This window comes from Triturus cristatus, chromosome 7 (assembly GCF_964204655.1).
Source record: "Triturus cristatus chromosome 7, aTriCri1.1, whole genome shotgun sequence".
In the NCBI taxonomy this organism is placed as follows: Eukaryota; Metazoa; Chordata; class Amphibia; order Caudata; family Salamandridae; genus Triturus; species Triturus cristatus.
Window position 1 is genome coordinate 815,590,089 of NC_140590.1, and position 20,788 is coordinate 815,610,876.

Genomic DNA, 20,788 nt, shown 5'->3' on the forward strand with positions numbered 1-20,788 from the left:
TGTAGTTTTCGTCGGGTGCTCCCCCCACACAGCGGTCGCGGCGGAAGGCAGGCGACGGCGGGAGGGAGACACCACAGCCAGCGAGGAGTGCAAAGCGCAAAGGGACCCAAGCCCACTCAGGTGCGTGACAGGGTTTCCCCCAACTCTTCACAGGTTTTTGACTCGGTATAAGTAACCCAGACATTGTATAGCAGGCGTTCAGAGAGAGCCCGAAACGAGCGCATTCACAGCCATCTAGAGTCTCTTGAGTAAAGGAATAGGTGTAGCGAGATTTAAAAATCAGGGCAAAGCCCAGCAGCGGCCCGTGGAGGGAGCTCCGTTGCGGCAGTGAGGCGGGGCGGGGGAGGGGCAGGGTAGGGGGTAGTAAACAACGGAATATGGATGAACGGAGGTAAGTAAACAAATAAATAAAACTAATTTTGTTGCGCGCGCTGCATTGCATTTTGCGATGCAACACGCACAACGAAATTTGTTTAATTTATTTCATTGTTTACTTACCTTCGTTCATCCATATTCCGGTGTTTACAACCCCCCACCCTCCCCTCCCCCGCCTCACTACCCCACGGAACTCCCTCCATGGGCCGCTACTGGTAATGCCCCCACCTCTAGACTTTCTATTAAGGGTCACAATGTTGAAATCTTGTGGGAGGGCCAGACCTAGCACTGACTCTGAATCGGCAGATAGCCAAGTCTCAGTTAAAAAAAGGGCGTCTAGGGATTCCTCCAGAGGCGCAACTAGAGCCAAATTTCGGGGGGGGGGGGCTGAGAAAAAATTTCGGGGGGGGGGGGGGCTGAATCTTTTAAGCCATAGGCAGAGTGGAGCTGCAGGGGCTCTTAGAAGGGGTGAAACAACAGCGAGGCCTCATTAACATGCAAATGGTCTTTTAAAGACCTGTGAAGTGCTCGGGTGCGGCTGTGTGTGTGCCGCGAGGCTGTCTCATCCCGGGCTGCCAGACGCGACGGGGGGGGGCTGAAGCCCTGTGAGTCCAATGGGTGTTGCGCGCCTGGATTCCTCAGATAGCAAGTCATGAATGTCAGAATGGTGTTTAACTAATGAGCGACAGTTGAGGCTGAGTAGTTTGATGACATTGTCGGGACGTGAGGTAAGAGAAGGCAATCGGGGGGTCAATGACCAGGAGTTGAATCCACAGTACAGACAGCAAAATGGACCCTCTGGAAGGAGGCATGAGGAGTGGTTACAAGTATTAACAACTTTCCTAATATCCATGAGATTGGTCTGGGCATAGGTGAACCTGTTTTTAGCGAAACCAACAGCATGCCTGGCGTCTTGCGACGTCCAGGCGCGGACTGGCATAGACGGGCTTGCCTTAGGCTCGCCAGCGGTGCACCAGCGGCGCGTCTGCTGCGCGGATGCAATCTCCTCATCTAAAATAGAGGATATCGCCAGGCTAGTCCCGCCCTCCGAAGACCAACCGGAAGTGCGTCGCTATTGGTGCCTTCACTGCAGAGAAAGAACGATCCCACCCTCCAAACAAACGGCAAAGCCGCGGTGGACCGGAGCGAGTCTCAAGTAAGGAGATGAGGGTAAATGCTAGCAAGCACTGGGGTCAAGGAAAGGTATTTAGAGTATAAAAAGTTTAAAAACAATCATAAAACACACAGTAGAATCAGTAAGCAGCAAATGTTTAAAACACGACTGAACAGCTAAAGTGCAGAGGAGAAACGCGCAGCCTCATCAGTATCCGCTGTGTGGTTGCGATCTCCTCATCTAAAATAGAGGAGATTGCCAGGCTAGTCCCGCCCTCCGGAGCCCAACTGGAAGTGCGTCGCTATTGGTGCCTTCGCCGCAGAGAAGGAAAGAGCCCGCCCTCCACACAAACGGAAAAGCCACGGTGGACCAGAGCGAGGCTTAAGTAAGGAGATGAGGGGAAATGCGAGCAAGCACTGGGGTCAAGGAAAGGTATTTAGAGTATAAAAAGTTTAAAAACAATCATAAAACACACAGTAGAATCAGTAAGCAGCAAATGTTTAAAGCATGAGTGAACAGCTAAAGTGCAAAGTGCAGAAGAGAAATGCGCATTCTCGTGGGAGGATTTAGAGTGGGCAGCAAAATTGAGGAACTGCTCTTTGTTTTGGAAAACTGTGAACCAGCCATTCCTCAGAGATATAACTGCCCCAGAAATTGTGACACATGTGCAACCAGCCAATTGGCTTACCCACTATAGTGGGGTATTTAATCCAGCTAATATAAGCCATGGTTTCCTCTCATGCTGATATAACTGAGGTTAGCCTTCTATTCCTAAACCCGATTACCCTGGACGAAGTCAGTGCGGCCCTAAAGAAATGTGCATACAGGAAGGCACCTGTGCCTGATGGGGTCCCCATAGATGCTTTTAAGTCACAATCTGTACTCTGGGAACCCATCTCAACTAAAAAACGCTTAGCAGCATGAAAAGGATACATGCTACATGTACAGAAAGTATAATTGTCCCGATTTTTAAAAAAGGGAATGGGGAGGATGCGAAATGTTACAGACCTATTTCCTTCCTTGATTCCTCGGTGAAGCTGCTAGGTAAGACACTCCTAGAAAGACTCGAGACCTGGGCAACAGATAATTATGTGCTTACTGACTCACAATTCTGTTTTAGGCCTAAAGTTGGTATTTTGGAGCAATGTATCAACCTACACCTGATTGTGAGCAAACATACTATAGCAAAAAGGGGTCCTTTATTCCTGTGCTTCACCGATCTTAGTGGCGCATTTGACCTTGTTAATCATACCAAGTTGTGGAAAGTTTAGGTAGCTCTGTGCGCCCCTTTAGATATAGTTTCCATTTTAGCACAGTGATATAGACATTTGACGGCTCGCGTATGTTATGGGTCAAACGGTGCGTGCACCTGAGGCCTTAGAATTATGAAAGAAAAAGACACACAGATGATGGACGGAATGCAGAGCAAATCAAAGATTCACCCCATCCAATAGATCTGGGTTAAATCCATTGTTCTTTTGCTCGCCATGCCCCCCCAGTTTAGACCCAGCCATATGCAAATCAGTCTTGACCCCGTGCCTCATGGGAACAATCCAAACCAAACTGCCAAGCCTGGTCCTCCCCTTATGAAAGGAATCTGTGAGTGGTACGTCCTCACACCACTTTTGTTTTCATTCTGTATTAATGGGGTGGGTGCACATTTACAACAATTGCAGCCGACACCCCAAAAAAAGGTAATCGCTTGGTCCCTGTCCTGCTGTTTGCTGATGATACAGCATTATTATTGCGTACTGCTAATGGCCTCCAGCGATTGATTGAGGAGTTTTCAACATTAATGGAGGACAGGGACATGCGTTTAAATTTATCATAAACGTATGTAATGGTTTGTGGTACAGGTCAGGCTAAAAAGGGAATCCATCTATATGAAGGAGAGAAACTAGCAGAGGTAGACAGATTTACATACTTGGGTCCTCACTTCTCTAACACTAGTATATGGAACCCCTATTTGGAGATTATGAAAATAAAACTTTTAAGATTCACAGAGGTCATCATTAGGTTCGCAGCAAAAATAGGTTGCAAACCTATCTAATCCAGACCAAGGTCTTTCTATTTATTCTAGTACACTGGCTATGTGTATCCCACTTTAAACTCAGGACCGCAAGAACCTGATTTCACATAGGTTAAGTTATCTAGAGCCATTCATGAGTAGCTGCTCCATTGCAGGTATTTTCTTTGCATTCTGGAACTTGTAGTAGTTTTGTAGTAATGTTTTATAATGGGTTAAACAAGACTGCAAGTCGCACAATTTAAAAAGTAAAATCCTGCACTGGAACAAATAGTAACTAATGGGCCCGGAAAATATGGCGGGGCTGAATGTAAAAGAATAGCCTAGATTTGATGAGTTAGTCACTCCAGGAAAATTGAGAGCTCTGCGTGCGTGGTACTTTAAGGCAGTCTTGACTTTCAGAAAACGGCATTATATGCATGTTAGGGTCTAGCAAACAAAACTAAATGTCCCAGACAGTTAGCTTAAAAACAAGCCCTTGCTGGTGGGGGCCACGATTGGGTCCATTAGGCAGTTGTTAGTAACACATTGAAAGAACGGAATGCAGGACACAATATAAAGCAATGGGCTACTCTGCCCAATCTTGGAATTTCAATGTAAAACATTTTATAACAATTATCACATCATAAGTTACAATTGCCAGATGACTTCGTGCCATCTGGTAACTTTTTCATTAGCATAAATTCCTTTTACAAATTTTTAATTTTAGGTGTGCTCTTTAATTTTTTTCCATTATACTCCAACTTCCATAAAGCATGTTTTAGGTCTCACCTTCGAACTGCATTAGCTGTTTGTTGTTGATGATCGTTTGGCTAAACACAATACATATAGGGCTCTACTACAAGTGGCCTTGAAGGTATCCCCTGACGCGGATACTGCCCCGAGCAACTATATGGACCCGGCCTTGAAATTATCAGGTTCACAAACTGTGGAACCGATAATTCCAGGCCCGAAGACCTCTGGCACGAGCTGACCTGGGAAGTTGCGGAGGCTGCGAGAATCTGTTGCATGAGGCCCCTGCCCTTCTGCATGGAGGGAATCCGAAAAGGCTCCTCCCAGCGGAAGTAAAAGGAGAGCAACTTTCATGCCATCTCCCACCCCCAATCCACTCTCCAATGGCACAAGGAAAAGCCTGTCAAACATTTACCACCTGCTACAAGCAGGTGTTAGATAGCGATGGGTTTGGGCCCCTTGTTTCCCATGCATGGGGGAAAACATGGGTATTTTGGCTTGGTATTCAAAAATCTAAATGTTATTCGCCAGCGTGTAATCCCCACTATGCCATGGGGAGATACCAACAGGTATCGTAAAATCCACCCCATTATCCCCCCAGGAGATAATGGAAACTTGTAATGGCGCCCATAGTGTGCGTTGGGTCGGCTCCTTGCTCATGAGTCAAAGGCTTTCATGTGTATCTCGATTCTGTATTTCCTTATTCAATGGCTTTCCTTCCTCTTCTTGTTCGTCTTGCTACTAAAGCATCACATATTCACAGTTTTTTATTGCAAGAGTTGTATCCTACCACTGCTAACTTGAAGGGAATATTTTTTCTTTTGATATCCGCACATAATTGGTGGAATTACCTTTCCTTCCTTTTCCCCCTGTGTGCTTTTTCGCACTAACAACCACAGCAACTCTCTCTTCCTTCTGCTTTTATCCCTCTTTGTTATTTATTACGTACACATTTCTTGAGGGTCTCTCTCTGCCACGCTCTACCTGCCTCTCTTCCACCTCTCGCCCCACTGCTCGCTCGTTGCTTCCTGGGTCTCCTACCATGCTTTTTGTCCCTCCCCTGTTTTTACATTTGGAATTTTTCATTTTTTTAGGGCCCTGTAGCTGCGATGTGCTACGGCGCCTCTCACTTTCTTTATTTTCTTGCTCCTGCACACTTAATTTTTCCTTTTTCATATACTGCTCTAAAATGACCATCGACCATGTTGATTGGAATCGATAAATTTTAAAATGCCAAAATGGCGGCTGGCGCATCCTGATCCATATACATGCATCAGTGGACATTTTGAAATGGCTTTTCTTTATTAGTAAACTCATTCAAAGATGGCCACTCTTTGTTCATATGTGGTGTCATGTACTAGTTGCAATTTTCAAATTGGCTTATGCCAATACAAACAAGCATAGGCAATGACAATAACTTAATCTTTTAAAGGTGTATCCTATGCCTTTGTTGTAAAGTAACAGCCCAGGCAAATAAATGAGTTGTCTTGATGACATGTAGTCATTATAACATAATATGTATTTTGATGTCAATCTTTAAAATACCATTGTGGTGCATTGTGGAACCCGGAATCCACAAGAAACACTTACTTTGGAGTTGAAGAAATACCTGTGTCAAATGTCCAACAGCACCACCTGAGCGCTCAAATTCCAACTATTCCTATCCTTAGCACCAGTTCTCTTATTAGGGGAGAGGAAACATTCACTGTGTTCAATTAGGTATTATTGGTTTGAGGTCCACAACATTGTAATGTAATGTAATGTAATATAGCATGGATTTGTACAGCGCAAAACATTTTTCACCCACAAGGGTATTCAGGCGCTCAGTAGGTGCAGATTCTGCAAGTAGAATTTGTTGAAGAGCTTGGTTTTCAGTTTCTCCCAGAAATCCATAAGTGGCACCACTGTCCTGATTTGCTGTGGAAGGCCATTCCAGGATTTGGCTGCCAGGTAAGAGTAGGTCCTACCTCCTGTCTTGCTTCTATGGCTACAAAGGAGGGGGAGGGGGGGTACGCACAAGTGATGCAGAGTGGAGGCTCCTGGTTGATTGGTGGAAGTTTAGATGGTGGTTGAGTTAGGTGGGACCCTGGCTGTGAAGGGCCTTGTAGGATTGGGTGAGCATCTTGAACTGGCAATGTTTATGATGGAGGGCCAGTGTAGTTTTCAAAGGTGAGGTGCAATGTGCATGTGGCGAGGAAGGTTGAGGATAAGCCTGGCGGCAGCGTTTTAGATGCTTTTCAGCTTGTGCAGCATGTGTGACTAAATACCGTAGTTGAGGGAGTAGCCGTAGTCGAGTCTGCTTGTGGTAAGGGTATGGGTGACGGTCTTTCTGGTGTCAGTAGAGAGCCATTTGGCAATTTCTCAGAGCATGTCAAGTATGTAAAAGCAGGGGTAGGTTACGGCATTGATTTGATGTCTCATGGGGAGATTAGTGTCCAGGATGATGGGCAGGTTTCAGCCATAGTCAGAGGGTGAGGGGGTGGGGCATAGTTCTGTGGGCCTCCAGGTGCAGTCCCAAGGTGAGTTATTGTTGCCCAATATCAGCACTTCCGTCTTGTCAGAGTTGAGTTCGAGGTAGTTGTCTCTCATCCAGTTGCCCACGTTCGTCATGCACACATTGAAATTACTTTTGGTGGTGTTGGTGTCTTCTGAGACGGATAGGGTGAGTTGGGTGTCATCGCAATAAGTGATGATGGTGAGTCACGGGTCTGAATGATGCTTGCTAGAGGTGTCATGTATACGTTGAAGAGAGTGGGGCTGAGTGAAGATCCTTGCAGGACTATGCAGATGAGGTCCTTGGGATCTGAGGAAAATGGAGGTAGCTTGTCCTGGTTGCGTTCTTCCAGTCAGGAAGGAGGCGATTCACTTCAGAGCTGGTCCTTGGATTCCGGTTTCGTGGAGTCTGGAGATGAGTGTGTTGTGGAAGACTGTGTTGAAGGCAGTGGAGAGGTCCAGAAGATGATTGCAGCAGCGTGGCCTCGATCTAGCATGGTGCGAATGTCATTTGAAACTGCATTAAGGGCCTTCTCAGTGCTGTGTTTCTGCAGAAACTGGATTGTAAGCTGTCTAGGACTTTGTGTTGTTCAAGGTATTGGGAAAGCTGACGATTTATGGCATTTTCTATGACTTTGCCTGGGAAGGGGAGCAGGGAGATGGGTCGATAGTTGCTGAGGACTTTGGACGTTTTCTTGAGGAGCGAAGTAACTTCTGCGTGTTTCCTGGTATCTGGGAAGGTGGCTTTAGTGATTGATGTGTTAATGATGGTTGTGAGTGATGTGGTTCTCGTATGTCTCCCTAGGTTGAAGAAGCAGTGGTGACATGCGTCCCTGGGGGCCCCTGCTATGCATGGCTCCATCTTATCTGGTGTATAGAATGGAATGGTCCTTCAAAGATCTCAAGTTGTCCCATGTTAGATATAACTAATTTACCCAGTTCTGTTTTTTAGTGTAGATGTGTTGCTAATCAATAACTACCATAAACATAAAGCAGATTAACCAGGAGGATGAGTCCATGTCATTTTCAGTCCTGTGTTTTTCATTTCGAAACCAATATTTTCACATATGTTAGTTCATGTGTTTCAATGTAAAGGAAACAAAACGACATCTTCAAGAATGCATTACGTTGTTAAAGGAAAGGTCAGAAATAGAAAATTGTGCCCACGGTGGTATGAGGCATTTGGTGTCAGATTGTCTCAGATCTGACATAGACCTTTGGAGCTCTCTGAGGCTTGACCATATACTACACTCTGCAACTGATCTGCCAAACCACACACATTTAAGTTCAACGCCGGATATTGGCAATGCATTGCTCCTACCTTGAAATCTTTGCATTTTTCACTGCTAAGGATTGTATTGCAGTAGTGAGTCCCGTGTCCACGAAGTGCAGTCTGACCTGGCAGAAAAACTGGCTAGCATGATCTCATTCGCCTCAATATACCCATATTCAGTCGAAAATGTCATAGCTGCCAGGTGATCTGAGTGACGTGGATCACTCTAATCCAATGTGTTTTTTTAGCCTACACTCAGACTTATACGGTCAGAACTAGAATAACACAGAGCACCAGGATGCCAATGTTGGCTAAAAGGACTGGGGTGGTAGAGAATGAAGCAAGAAATAGGATTACTTGGATACTATAAGATAGTGCCAGTCACTTGGCGTGATCATTAAAGATACAGAATGATGATCCATAACCCGCAGTTTCAGGCAAAATACCAGACATACTCCTAGTTACAAGGATTGGTTGCTGGCTGGATTGAGCTTCAAAGTGGAACCAAGGCCAACGCAGAAATGCGATTATAATCAGATTCATCATCAGTTCATGTGGCGGGTTAACCATGCTTCCAGTTGTAGACTTTGATTTAGTCAGCCAATGCATTCTGGGAATTGTAGTCCTGGGTCATTGTAACTGCCGTGATTAGTCTGAAGGGAAGCCCAGGACTGGAGACTCTGCTCGTCCTATTTTGACTAAGAAAAATGTGGGCTACTCAGAGAACATTGACTCTGACTCTAGATGCTTGAGTGTGACTTAGAAATTCCTAGGGCTTGCCATGAGAGTACTCAAATGTAGATGTTGTGGAATTTGCTCATGTTAGAGAGCCCACAATGAATAAAAGCTTTAGGGGATTCTAAGGACTCATAGGTGGTGAGGAAAGGATGCTGTGAATGAATAATGAGGGGCTGTCACCAGCAAATGTTGCTACAGTATACTCAGCAACGATAGCTGTACGTTTACTACAAGTAAACATAATTATTTATTGTTTATATGAGCAGCTTCTGAAAATAGTCACCCATGCAGAGATCTCAAGTTGCCCCACGTTGGTTAAGTTCCAGAATGTACAGTCTCTCTCTGTTAGATCCATAAACATACCCTTACCTTCTGGGATGCACTGTGAACGTCTGTCTACAGGCCCTCTCCTATGTCCACTTACCTTCTTGAAGGGACTGAAAACTTCTGTGTCTGTATCTGTAGGCCCTCTCTCCTACGTCACCTTAACGCATGGAAGGCAATGAAAAGGCCTGTGTTTGCATGCCCTCTCCTCTGTCAAATTACCTTATGGAAAGCACTGAAAACATCAGTCTTCAGGCCCTACCCTCGGTCCACTTACCTTCTGGAAGGCACAGAAAACATGTATGGCTTCTGGCCCTCTCCTCTGTCCTACTTTCTGTAAGGCGCTGAAAGCTTCTGTGTCTTCAAGCCCTCTCCTCTTTTCCCCCCACAGAGTCCTATTGGGTCTGGTGTCTTAGCAGTAAGAGCCCTGTTTGAAAGTTATTGTCTTCCATTGGAAACAGTATCATCAAATTTGCGTCCTACTACTTCATTCCAGTCTTGACTAAATGAGGAGAGCCCACCTCCTGGACAGAGGGAACCCCCAACTCCTTTCACTTGGAAAGTACATGGTTTTGTCTTTTTAGGACAACTAACAGGAGTGCTAGATGAGTTGTGGCCCACAGATGAGGGGTGCTATTTATCTTTCCAAGGTGAGCTTAACCTGTGCCAAACCATTCTATACACCAACTCCCCAGGGAAATATCTCAATCTAACTCACCGGTTGAAGCACCTGTTCTCCACATCATGAGAATTTATGGAGGGCTCTGAAAGATCCACTGGGACATTTACTGTGACTGCATTGCCGTGGTAATCCAGCTCCTCGCACCATGGAGAGCGGTAAGATTTGGGGATGGCCGTGATGTTGAACTTCTCTCGTGGAACCTCGAAAAGCGGCCCCGAATAACCTAAGATGAGGCGGGAAGAAACTGCTCGTTAGCATCTGAGAGTGGGAGTAGGAAGCACACTTTGAAAAAACTGATCAGTCTCTCAACTTCTCTACCCTCAATGCTGCTCTTAAATAGTTCTGAGCCCTTTCTTCCTTGTACGCTACAATGTGCACTTTAGGGAGCACTTTCGGTTATGATTCTTTCTAGTTCCTACAATTTGCCTGCTCAGCACTACAGGCAGTGCAGTGGCTTCACACTCTCTTCATGAACTGAAGGGGAAAACTGAAACCTGACAGTACTCAGCCTCACACCTCAAGCACCTGACTAGAGCATTGGGCATTGTCACACTGAGGAGCTTTACTCCACTGAGGCAAGATTTTGTGCATTTGTTTTGGAATGCAAACCCAATAAAAAAAAGTTAACGAGTACAAATTATTTCAGGAGTTTTCACTAGACAGGTCCTGCTTTGCTTGAAGGTTCTAAAAGTTATTTAGGAATTTAAGAAAAGCTGTAATTGTTCAATAACATATAATAGATATTATTCGGAATTTAATGCCCCAATCTGGTGAACTAAAACCAAAACGTTCACCATAATAATTTGCTCAAATGCACAGCAGATAAAAAAAGATCCTCACCATAGCCAAATGTATGAAGTGTGTTCCCTCAGGCTCTGGGAGTTGGAGGAGACAATGGTTAATCAATGCCTCCCTCGATGCTTTCACTCTTTCTGTCTGTCCTTCTTACATCAGTGTCCCTGTCTTCCAAAGATTAGTCAAGCTGAGGACATGTATGATACTAAAGATCTGCTCTATACGCAAGACCTGTCAGTTGAGGGAGCTCTGCTCAAACCATCTTCGCTTTCCACCCTGTACCATTTCATTTTACTTTATCCAAATGCTTTGGCTGCCTCACCTGGAGCGATGGCCCCCGGGTTTTGAGATCTCTTCATCTGTAATGATTTTATCAATTTCTTTGGCAAGGTGGGTGGTGCCCCCTTGCTGGACGGAGGAACGTGGACCTCTGTCCTGTAGTTCTCTTTGCCCGGTGGTCCATTAGCGTAGCCATCCACGAGCTCAGCTCCTGCTGTGCCGTTGGTGCCTCCGGCGGCAATTTGAGCAGTTGTTAAATGTTTCCCAGCCTGAGAAAGAGATCAAAAAGTTCAACTTAGTACTGTCACGGGATAAGGCACTGAAATCGAGCACCTACCCAAGTGGCTTTTGGCTTTATCTCAAAACACATCTTTGATCATATTGCTTGGCGCGAAAGGGGGACTTAAACTGGAAATGGTTCCTGTGGCATCCAAATTATACTTTCTTTTGCCTCAAATCCATAGGTCTAAATCTGCGACAGGGTAACCTGGACAGGTCGGATCCATGACAGATGTTTAGCATATCCACATTTAGATAAATGTAGTTATCTTAAAAACCTGCCATGGATCCGGCCCTCCAGGACCGACATTGCCAAAGTTTCCATTACAGTTTCTACACCAACATGGTATATTACAAGGGGTGTACATATTTTGCCTGCATTGTGGTCACATAGTTTGTTGCATTTTAGGAGATCAGAGATGCTACTGTAGAAGAGCAGAGGCAAAACCCTGTGACTGCCAGGAGCTGATATGGGCAAGCAGGAAGCATTATTAAACCTGAAATATGCTTGTTAATTATATTTCTTTTGTTGCAATCTTTCAAGAAGTGCATGAGCGCTAAATGTGATTGGCAAGTATTTTCACCAGCATCCAGTGTCCCGTTCTTGTTTGCGCTGTGTGCAGTTACCCTTCGTAGTGGCGCAGCTCTCTCTCGCATGGTTAAGAGCCGTGAGGACTCACCGGCCTGGTGCTGTCGGGGTACTCGAGGATGAAGCGCTCCACCCTCTTTTGCCGCTTCTGGTACATCAGCGAGCCCCTGTTGTTCTGCAGCGACAGCTCCTCCATCATCACATCCTGAGGGGTGCTGACCTTCTTGCCTAGGTCCAGTTGGAAATTTGTGGGCATACCTAGAGAATAAACAATGAAGCAATGCTTTATTTTAGGGGTTATTGAAAAGTGACTGCTTGCCTTACTGCCCACTGCTCTTAGTGATTTTTCCTTTATTCTACTCATAGTTTGCTGCTACCACCTCAAACTTTTTGGGACTGAATGGCAGAGTGACATTTCTACTACTTTATTAAAGCACCCCTTTTTGAGTCCAGAGCATGCTCCCTATGCAGTCAACGTTCTCCTTCGCCGTGCACTTCTGTGTCATTTTGTTGTTATTGTGCTCTAATCCCTAAAATAGTCTTTCTTCGCTCTCTTGCTGTGCGCCATGTCTGATGGCAGTATACAAGGCATGCTCAAAGTAGGTCCTTTACAGGAGGCTTCTAGGGAGAGCACACTACTCTCCTCACTTTTAGAACCAACACCTCACTCCAGGGTGACAAGAGGGCTGCAGGGAGGAAGGTGGACGCACATGCGTGCGGTGTTAGCAAATCAAAAGAGAGACTGCCCTGTCCTTTGTACTCACGTTCCAGGAAGCAAACCTTGCAAGGCTGTGCTCCCAGGCAACAAAACTACCTTGGAGAATTAAGAAAAAACATATATTTTTTTTCAAGGTAGTCACTTCTTGATACATGTAACCAGTCTCTGACTCTTTGTAATGTCATGGTCTAGGGAGGGTTGATTGTTTGGGGAATCTATCACAGGTGCTAGTCTAGAGAAAAGGGAGCAAGCCGGTGGCTGGAAAACTTCATGGAGGCACAAACTGGCAGGGCACCCCAACACCAATATGCCTGAGTGAGACACGTGGTGATCTCTGAAGTATACATCGTGGCATAGCTGACGGAGGCAGAGGCCCTTCAAGCCCTGGAGATTTTTGGAGGCAATCAAACATCTCTGGTCAGACGTGCTCGTTCTTACCTCGTCCTGTGATCTCTCTCACAATGGCCCGGGCTCTGTTCTTCTGCTGCCTCGTCATCTCCGAGTGAGATGCTGGAATCATGGTGCTGTCTGAAATAAGAAGGTAAATACCTTATTGCAATGGAGGCCTGTTAGACAAGCAGAAATTGCTGGCACAATTACTCGACTCTTCCAGGGTAAGCCTCCTGATATGTTACTTTGCCTTTAAGTTTACATGTTGGACTAAGTGCCATCGCCCTCTCTAGGACCCCACTTGCATGCTTGTCTTCTTCATTGGCCTCACCTCTACACTTGCCAGGGGACTCACTCTGAAGCTCAACCGGGAGTCTCATAGCTAACCTTTTCCAAGGTCCTCACACGTTAAGGACTCAGACACATGTTCTCCCAGCAGCATCAGTGCTAGGTTTCCTGGTCTTACTCACTTTTGCCGCTCTCCAGGGACTCACAACTGTGTCTCACTACAAAACGTTCACAGGGGTCATTAAGTTTTCTGCAGATGCTCGCTGCTAAGTTTTTAACCAGACCGTACTCCTTTGCATTTGCTGTGAGCTCACCGCTAAAGTTCCTCCTAGATTCATTTGCAAGCTTTCCACGTGAGTTCCTTCCTATGTTTTCACAGGGACCTCACTTTTACACCTCCTCAGAGGTATTGTTTCTAAGCTTACCTGGAGGCCTGTGCTTCCAAATGAGTCTTGATAACAAGCTCCACCAGGGACCTCAGAGTTAAACTCTCCCAGGATCTTATTGCTAAGCTTCTCCAAAGACCTTAATTCCAAGGCCCTTTTTGCTAACCTGCTCCCAAGGCACTATACGCGATATTGCCTAACAACTAAACTACCAGCAGGCTGTACAGCTGACAAAAGGTGGTAGTGGAACAAAATGTCGCACCTCGTGAAAACAAACTATTTAGTGGGCATACAATATGAGAGAAAACAAAAAATATATAGAACTTAGTACAGTAATGGTCCCACTGAGGGTAATGACACACCCTACCACCTAAGGTGTGATTGCACAAAGGGAAAGACCTTTGTGACAAAGTATTTGTAGAAGATGTACCCTGGCACTCAATAGTTACATATAGTATCAATGTACAACATTGTTTGGTCTACAAAACATTTTTTTCTTTTAGTACCTTTCACAGGTTTAAGACAACAGAAAGAAAAATTATTCAGTTAGGCACATAGTATATTCAATTAATACTTGTCTATCAGTCAATTAAAGACTCCTGTACCTTCATTGCAAGGTTGAACGAAATCCAAATTGTTCAATATAAGTACATTCCTCATTTCAATATTGGTTAAAGAAATCATATTTTCAGTCCAATTGTAGCAGCAGTGTTCAGTGAGGAAAATACAACCTTGTAATGAATGTACCGGAGTCATTAATTGACTGTTAGACAAGTATGAATTGTATATACTATGTCCCTAACTGAATAATTTTTCTTTCTGTTGTCCTAAACCTGTGAAAGCTATTAAAAGAAAAAATAATTTGAAGACCAAACAATGTTGTAAATTGATATTATATGCAACTATTGAGTGCCGGGGTACATCTTCTATAAATACCAGCAGGCTGTATTTGTTAAAATTCCGGAGGGCAATTTTAATAAACTTTCCCAGAAATCTTATTGCAAAACTTCTCCAGGAACCTGTTACATCTGAGTGACTGAATAATGATGTGGAATATGTAGAATACTTAGGTTCCATGCCCCCTGGGAGTGCTTGCAGTTAGTGAGTGAAGCGTGTAGCGTGTAGTGTAGCGTGCAGTGTTAAGGTTTCATCACCTTACGGCATTTATGTATACCGCATCATGTCTTTACCCATAACCTGCAGCTATGAGACGCAAAAGTCTTCTTTATCATACTAGTGAAGAAGAGAACTCTGTCTCCACATTTATCCCCTTTGATTTTATTTGTCATTTTGAAGTGATGCAAATGAGTCAATGCAAGAAATAATTGTAAAAAATTGATTGTCTTAGGACAAATTTAATTGTGCCAATGCCGAAGAGCCATATGTTTTTGTGGTTGTTCAGGTGATGGGTTATTTTGATGTGATACTTATTTAATTTTGTTTTGTTTTATTATAGACAACATTATGGCTGTTACAACGAGGAAACGCGAAAAAGCGAAAATATCTCTATTCAGTTGGTTGGCCCACTCGGGCTTGAAAATATGACACAACATGCGGGATTTGCCAGCCACTCACTGTTAAAATAGTGTTGTGGTGAGGTTTTTCAATTGAAAGAAAGTGGCTTCGTCCAGGGTATGCGCCCACTGGGGCATCGACGTAAATCAATGTCAAAGAGAAGTGAAAGTTGTTCATGGACATGAACTATATCTTGTAGATATTATGGACAAAATTGTAAAAATTACAACACAGTGGAATGGACGTCTGCTTAATGCCTCACTTTTTGAGAACTGTCACTGGTTGAAGTCTGTTTTCACGTCTATGCACACGCATACGCATTTGTGCCTAAAGTCATTATTTTTCTACCTGAATTGTAAATAACTGAAATATTGATCTGTCGCTAGCTAACTAAGTTAATAGCATTTGTATGAAAGTAACATGCAGCTTACAACCGAAGAGATAGGAGTGAGTTAACTCCCCTCCATATGTCAGTCTGTTTTCACGTTTTATTATGTTTTGGTCACATGGTTATTTAAATGGTATGGAAACTAAGCCACAGAATTCGTGAACAAGGGACTTGTTCCCGAAACGCGTCGAGTTGCTATTTCTGCAAAATAAACAACTGCTTTAAAAGCTTCCTTGTGTCCGCGGCTGCTGTAAATCTACGGAGTAACAGCGAGTGTTCTGATCTATATATATATATATATATATATATATAGAGAGAGAGAGGTAGATAGATAGATATAGAGAAAGAGACACACACACTCAGAAAAAGAGAGACACACAGAGAAAGAGTATGGCTAAATTAAATCTTCCACCTGAGAGCCTAGGCTGTCTTCTCTATTTAAGTGTGACCCCAATGTAATGAGGAATATTGCCACAGTTTGGGAGGCCTGGACGAAGCTTAACATTGCACCTCTTCTGATGTGTTGTTGTAATCTGATTGGTGATTCGGCTGCCCTCACACTACCAAAGGCAGAAGGGGAACCCACGCCTACAAACTCTAAGGCTAATCGGGGGCCAAACCACAAAGAGAATAAACTGCTATAAGATGAAGGCAGTGTCCATTATCAAGATTTGCAGAATTGTGGACCTACACTACTGTGCAGGTACATATCCACTGCTGAAATGATGCTGTGACCCTTCTTGTGGAAGGAGCAGAAGTGAAGTTATGACTACAAGTCATAGAACAGTCTGCCACGCTTAACGTATCCAGTAAGGCTGGAAGGGTCGCCATTAAGGAGATCCAAGTCTCTTTGGGCCTTGACACAATGAACCTTCCAGATTGATCCAAGCATCAGGTCTCCGACACAAGAACAAGATGAAGAAATGCCAATACAGAGCCACCAACTCCTGAGTCTGAAAACTCCACATCCCCGGCAATGCCGTGGCCTCAACCGCTCCATAGCCTCAACGAGAGCCAGGCTGCGTCTATACCATACCTGCCAAGACTCCAACGGCTGAAACAGTTTGCAGAGCTACAGTAAAAACGAACCTAACAACCAGTGTTGATACCCAGCAATACCTACATGCCATTTTCCCCTCTCCCTAACCCTCTGAAACGGTTAAAGAAAAGCTGTGGTGGGCATTCACTGTGAGGACCCAGATCTAAAAAAGTATAAAAAGTTTTTCAAAGCTCTCATCATTCCTCAAAATACACTTCGATCAGCCACTAAAGACGATCCATCCAAGCTACTGCACGATAGGCATAAAGCAGCCACTCAGTATACCCCAGCCTACTCCTAAAAATGTCTAACTTACCACAAAAAAGTCTAAGTTACTGTAATGTTGCCCAGGAAATCACTAAATGCATCCAAACTACCAAAATCCATTCCAAACTAACTCATTGTACTCCCCCCAAACGCCTCTAAGAGAATCCACACTACCCATGTACACTCGGAACTATTCTCAGCACTGCATGTTGGTCTCATATACACTCTTTGCTTTTCTCAAATACCCTCCCAGTTAGCCCCAAATACAGAGCATTCACCAAGGATAACAACAGTAACATCACACACCCTTTGGCCTCCAATTACCTCACATAATTGACCCTTTCCCCAACCTTATCCCCATAAAACTTCATGTTTAATGTAAGAAAGTCCAGGGCAAAGGCAAGGTGTAGAAACTACAGAAAGTAAGTGTCTTAAGTGCTCTGTTTATTTGTTGTTGCTTCCCGGGAGCAAAAGTAGCAATGGTAGTGCCGGTAGTGGCATGTGTACACCATGCAATCCCAGAGGCTGCCCCAAAACAATTCATTTTAGACTCAAATACCCATCGCCAACCAAAGCCAATTTAGAATAAATTAAATACTGCTTCTGAAAGTTCACTCCATGTTAGCGCAACATAGTCCCCAAGCACTCTCCAGGCTATACGAATATACAGTCAATTTACGAAAAAAAAATCCGTTCGAGACTACCGCCAAAATATATTGTGGCATAACTCCACCAAATCACTGGCATTCTTCACACATATTTGTTCGCACTGGGTAGAAAAGGCAAAGTCGGAAGTCTCCTGGAACCAGACAGTGAGCATCATTCAGACGTGGACGGCAATGGGGTATCCACCAAACACTGGAAAAAATGCCCGTACGTCAACTCGGAACATACCATCCTCATTTATGGGTGGAGAATGCGCGATTTCACAGTGCAATGGGTGGAGAATGCGCGATTTCACAGTGCACGAGCGGCTTCTGTGCCAATGTGGGGAATACCCCCACTGCAGGGCATTCACCAGTGGACACAGCATTTGAAGGCCTGGTGCTGAACAGACTGTGTGAGGAACGTTGGACAATCATAAATTGTGAGACGCCTGGGGCAGGTGGACTGATAGTGCGACGACAATGAGGTACATAGGCCGGCACTACACGAATATTGATTGGCAATTTACAAAAAAGTAGTACAATTAGTTTTGATTTCTGGCTGGTGGCAGGAATCTGGAATACTTAAGCATCAACCACCCGTTGGTGTTCACTTACTGGTGTAAGGATGCATGGAGCTGCAGAGAGAAAATTCAGTTCCTATCCGAGCCCTTTAAACATATTCCTTTCTACCCTTTTCATCCTCTCTGCTGTGCCCCGGGGGTACTTATCTGTTTGTGCAGATAGTTGCTTCTTTTCAGAGTCGCCCCTGGGGCACTTACCTGTTCGAACAGATAGCGCTCTACTTTGGGGTGCAGGGTCCTTTCCTGGTGGCGGGACTACCGTTTCTCTCTAGCTTCACACGACCTTCTCGCCAGGAGACCCTCTCCCGCCTGCACCTGTCAAGTCTCAGTCCCTGCTCCCTCTGCCAGCCCGGCCCGCTCCTCTGAGACTCCAAGACTCTCGGGCATTACCTCATAAACTTATTTCTGGCAGGGGCAGCGCGGGCGGGTGTAAGATAGGTGGGGCTAGGGAGAGCAGTTGGCGACCTCAGTGAATGACCCTTCACCCAACCGCTGGTCACGCACATCTAACTTCCCAAGGTTTAGGAAAACAACTTTACAAAACTGATTAGCTCACGGGGACTAAAACAGAAATTGTTATTTTAGTATCTGAAAAATAATTTCCAACTGCCGAAAGATGCCGGCCTGGCTTTAGCCGGAAGTGACAATCGCCGAATAATACCGTTCAAAGACTCTGATTAGACATTCCATACTTTTGAGCTGCTCCATAACTTTGTAATGTTCTAATTAACAAAAACAGTCTTTTTATCACTGATCTGTATCCTTTGTTACTTTAAGAAAAACTTGTCATCGTTTGTAAGAAAATAATAGATCTATTTTAACTTCTTAATTCTTGTCAGCGAGTGCATGTTATGCTCATCTGTAAACATGCATGCTTGCTTGTCGCAAACACAATGGCATATTCCTGCATTGCGCTTGCATTTTGTTATTTTGCATGTGTTTTATATAGCCAACTTTCCATTTATTTTGCTTGTTGGTGCAATTGTCTGTCCAATTAGCAAAGTTCACCAACTGTCAGTGGGATACCCTGTTTGGGAAACCCTATGTGGGGCAAGGTGATGCGAATGAGATGTGGAGTTTTGCGGAGTTCAGTTATCATGTTCGTGTGCCCAGCCTGAATATCCATGTCTGTTTCTTCCTACTAGCAAGTGTCTCCCTAACCACGTGTGTCTCTATTCATGCATGCGTCTCTATCCATGCCTGTGTCTCTCTAGGTCTGTGCATCTCTAATTATTTGTCCCTCTATTCCCTGTCTGCTACTTCCTGCCTATGTCTGTGTCTTCTTAGCAAGTGTCTCCATAACAAGGTGTGTGGCCCTATCATGTGTTGTGTCTTGCTATCCATATCTGTGCCTCTATCCATGCCTGTGTCTCTCTATCCATGCCTGTCTCTTCCTAGTAAGTGTCTCCCTATACTTGTCTGTGTCTCCTCATGCCCTTGTCTCTCCCTCCGTGTCTGTGTCTTCCGAATCTAACCAGTGTCACCATGGCTATGTGTGTCTCCCCATCAGTGTCTTTGTCTCTCTATCCACGTCTCTATCTCTCTCTCCGTCGCTGTGTCTTCCTATCCAGCTGTGTCTTCGCAATAAGTGTCTTCCTATACCTCAGTCTCTCTCTAGCCATGTCTGTGTCTCTCTATCTCTTCCAATGTTTCTCTATCCATGCTTGTGTCTCGCTACCCGTCCATGCCAGTGATGTCCGTGTCTGTTTCTCAGAGCCCCTCCTCCGTGCCTCCGTGCCCTGTGCCTGTGTCTCCAAGCCCCGAGGTCTCTATTAGTCATCCCTGGAGTTGGTGTTAGTGTTTCCCTGGCCTGCTGTAATGGCCTGTGTGATTGCCTCCTGCTTCAGTGTTGATGCCCGTGTTTCCACGCCTTCGTGTCTATGTCCTTGTTTCTCTCTCAGAGCATGCATATGTGACCTCTGACCCACCCGCTGGAGTCTGAGCCCGCTCGCCTTCCGTTCTGTGTGTTTATGTTGTGAAGTCATGTCCACAGGATGTTAACTCCACAAGAGCAATGCGAACGGCGTTCCACAGGGGGAGAAACAGAAGGTTTTTTTTTGTTCCAGGTGAAACAGAATCACATCTGAGGAAGAAACATCTGCCTCCGTGTCCATGTGTTTGGGTCCGCCCCCTGTATACGGGTGTCTGATGCATGTCTGCGCGACCCAGGTTCCCATCAGTTTGGGCCAAAAATTCTGATTGGGCCTCTCGCTGCCCTGATGTATGCCAGTGAAGCCTTGCATCACTGTCCAGGTTCGTGCCTCCCTCTCCCGGTGTCTGTAAATCCCTATTGCCTCACGCACCTTGGTGACATCATGCCTATTTTTACTTTACATGGATACTTGTCACATGATTTATCACCTGGCGAAGGCTCGGGTGCCCGCGGCTTACGACAGAGCTCTCCAGAGGCCTGCGCTCTAGACTGGTTTCATGTTCTCTAGACCCCTTGGGCTTGTGAGGCCACATGTTCCTGCCCATTACACCATGTCCGAGCGGTCTATTCCTGCCTCCTGCCCTGGTGTTGGATTACTAGCTTCTAGGTAAGCCTGGGGAAGAAGGCTTTGAGGACCTACCTGAAAGAGATGAGGTGTGTGTGTGACTGTGTGTGTGGGAGGGGGGGATCCAGTCCTGGGTGGGAAGGAGTTTCAAGACTTGAACACTGATGAGCATACCCACCTCACACGTTGCCACTGCCACCCTGTGACACACGATATCGATTCCCATCACATGGTCTCCCTGTGCGGAGCTGATATCACAGGGTGGCAGGGAAAACAAGCTAAAAAACACTGTACATAGAGGTTTCCCAGCTCGTTTCCAAGGCCTTGAGATGCCAGCCTTCATTAAGGGATTCCAAAAACACCCAGGACATC

At 45.2% G+C, this 20,788-nt stretch overlaps 1 protein-coding gene and 1 long non-coding RNA gene across 2 annotated transcripts in view; one reads left to right on the top strand and one right to left on the bottom strand.

The window, feature by feature from the left end:
* Positions 1-18,261, bottom strand: part of MYOZ3 (myozenin 3) — a 64,992-nt gene extending 46,731 nt beyond the window's left edge. The window contains exons 1-5 of the mRNA XM_085617705.1: positions 18,117-18,261; positions 12,856-12,945; positions 11,791-11,957; positions 10,875-11,100; positions 9,794-9,980 (exon numbers count right to left, since the gene is read on the bottom strand). Coding sequence (XP_085473831.1) covers positions 9,794-9,980; positions 10,875-11,100; positions 11,791-11,957; positions 12,856-12,937 — 662 coding nt within the window. The 5' untranslated portion in view covers positions 12,938-12,945; positions 18,117-18,261. The remainder of the gene's footprint in view (positions 1-9,793; positions 9,981-10,874; positions 11,101-11,790; positions 11,958-12,855; positions 12,946-18,116) is intronic.
* On the top strand, positions 1,786-15,614 carry LOC146810641 (uncharacterized). Its single transcript, XR_014966616.1, has 2 exons — positions 1,786-1,921; positions 14,938-15,614. It is a non-coding gene; the product is annotated as an uncharacterized LOC146810641 (long non-coding RNA).
* Positions 18,262-20,788: the final 2,527 nt, after the last annotated feature.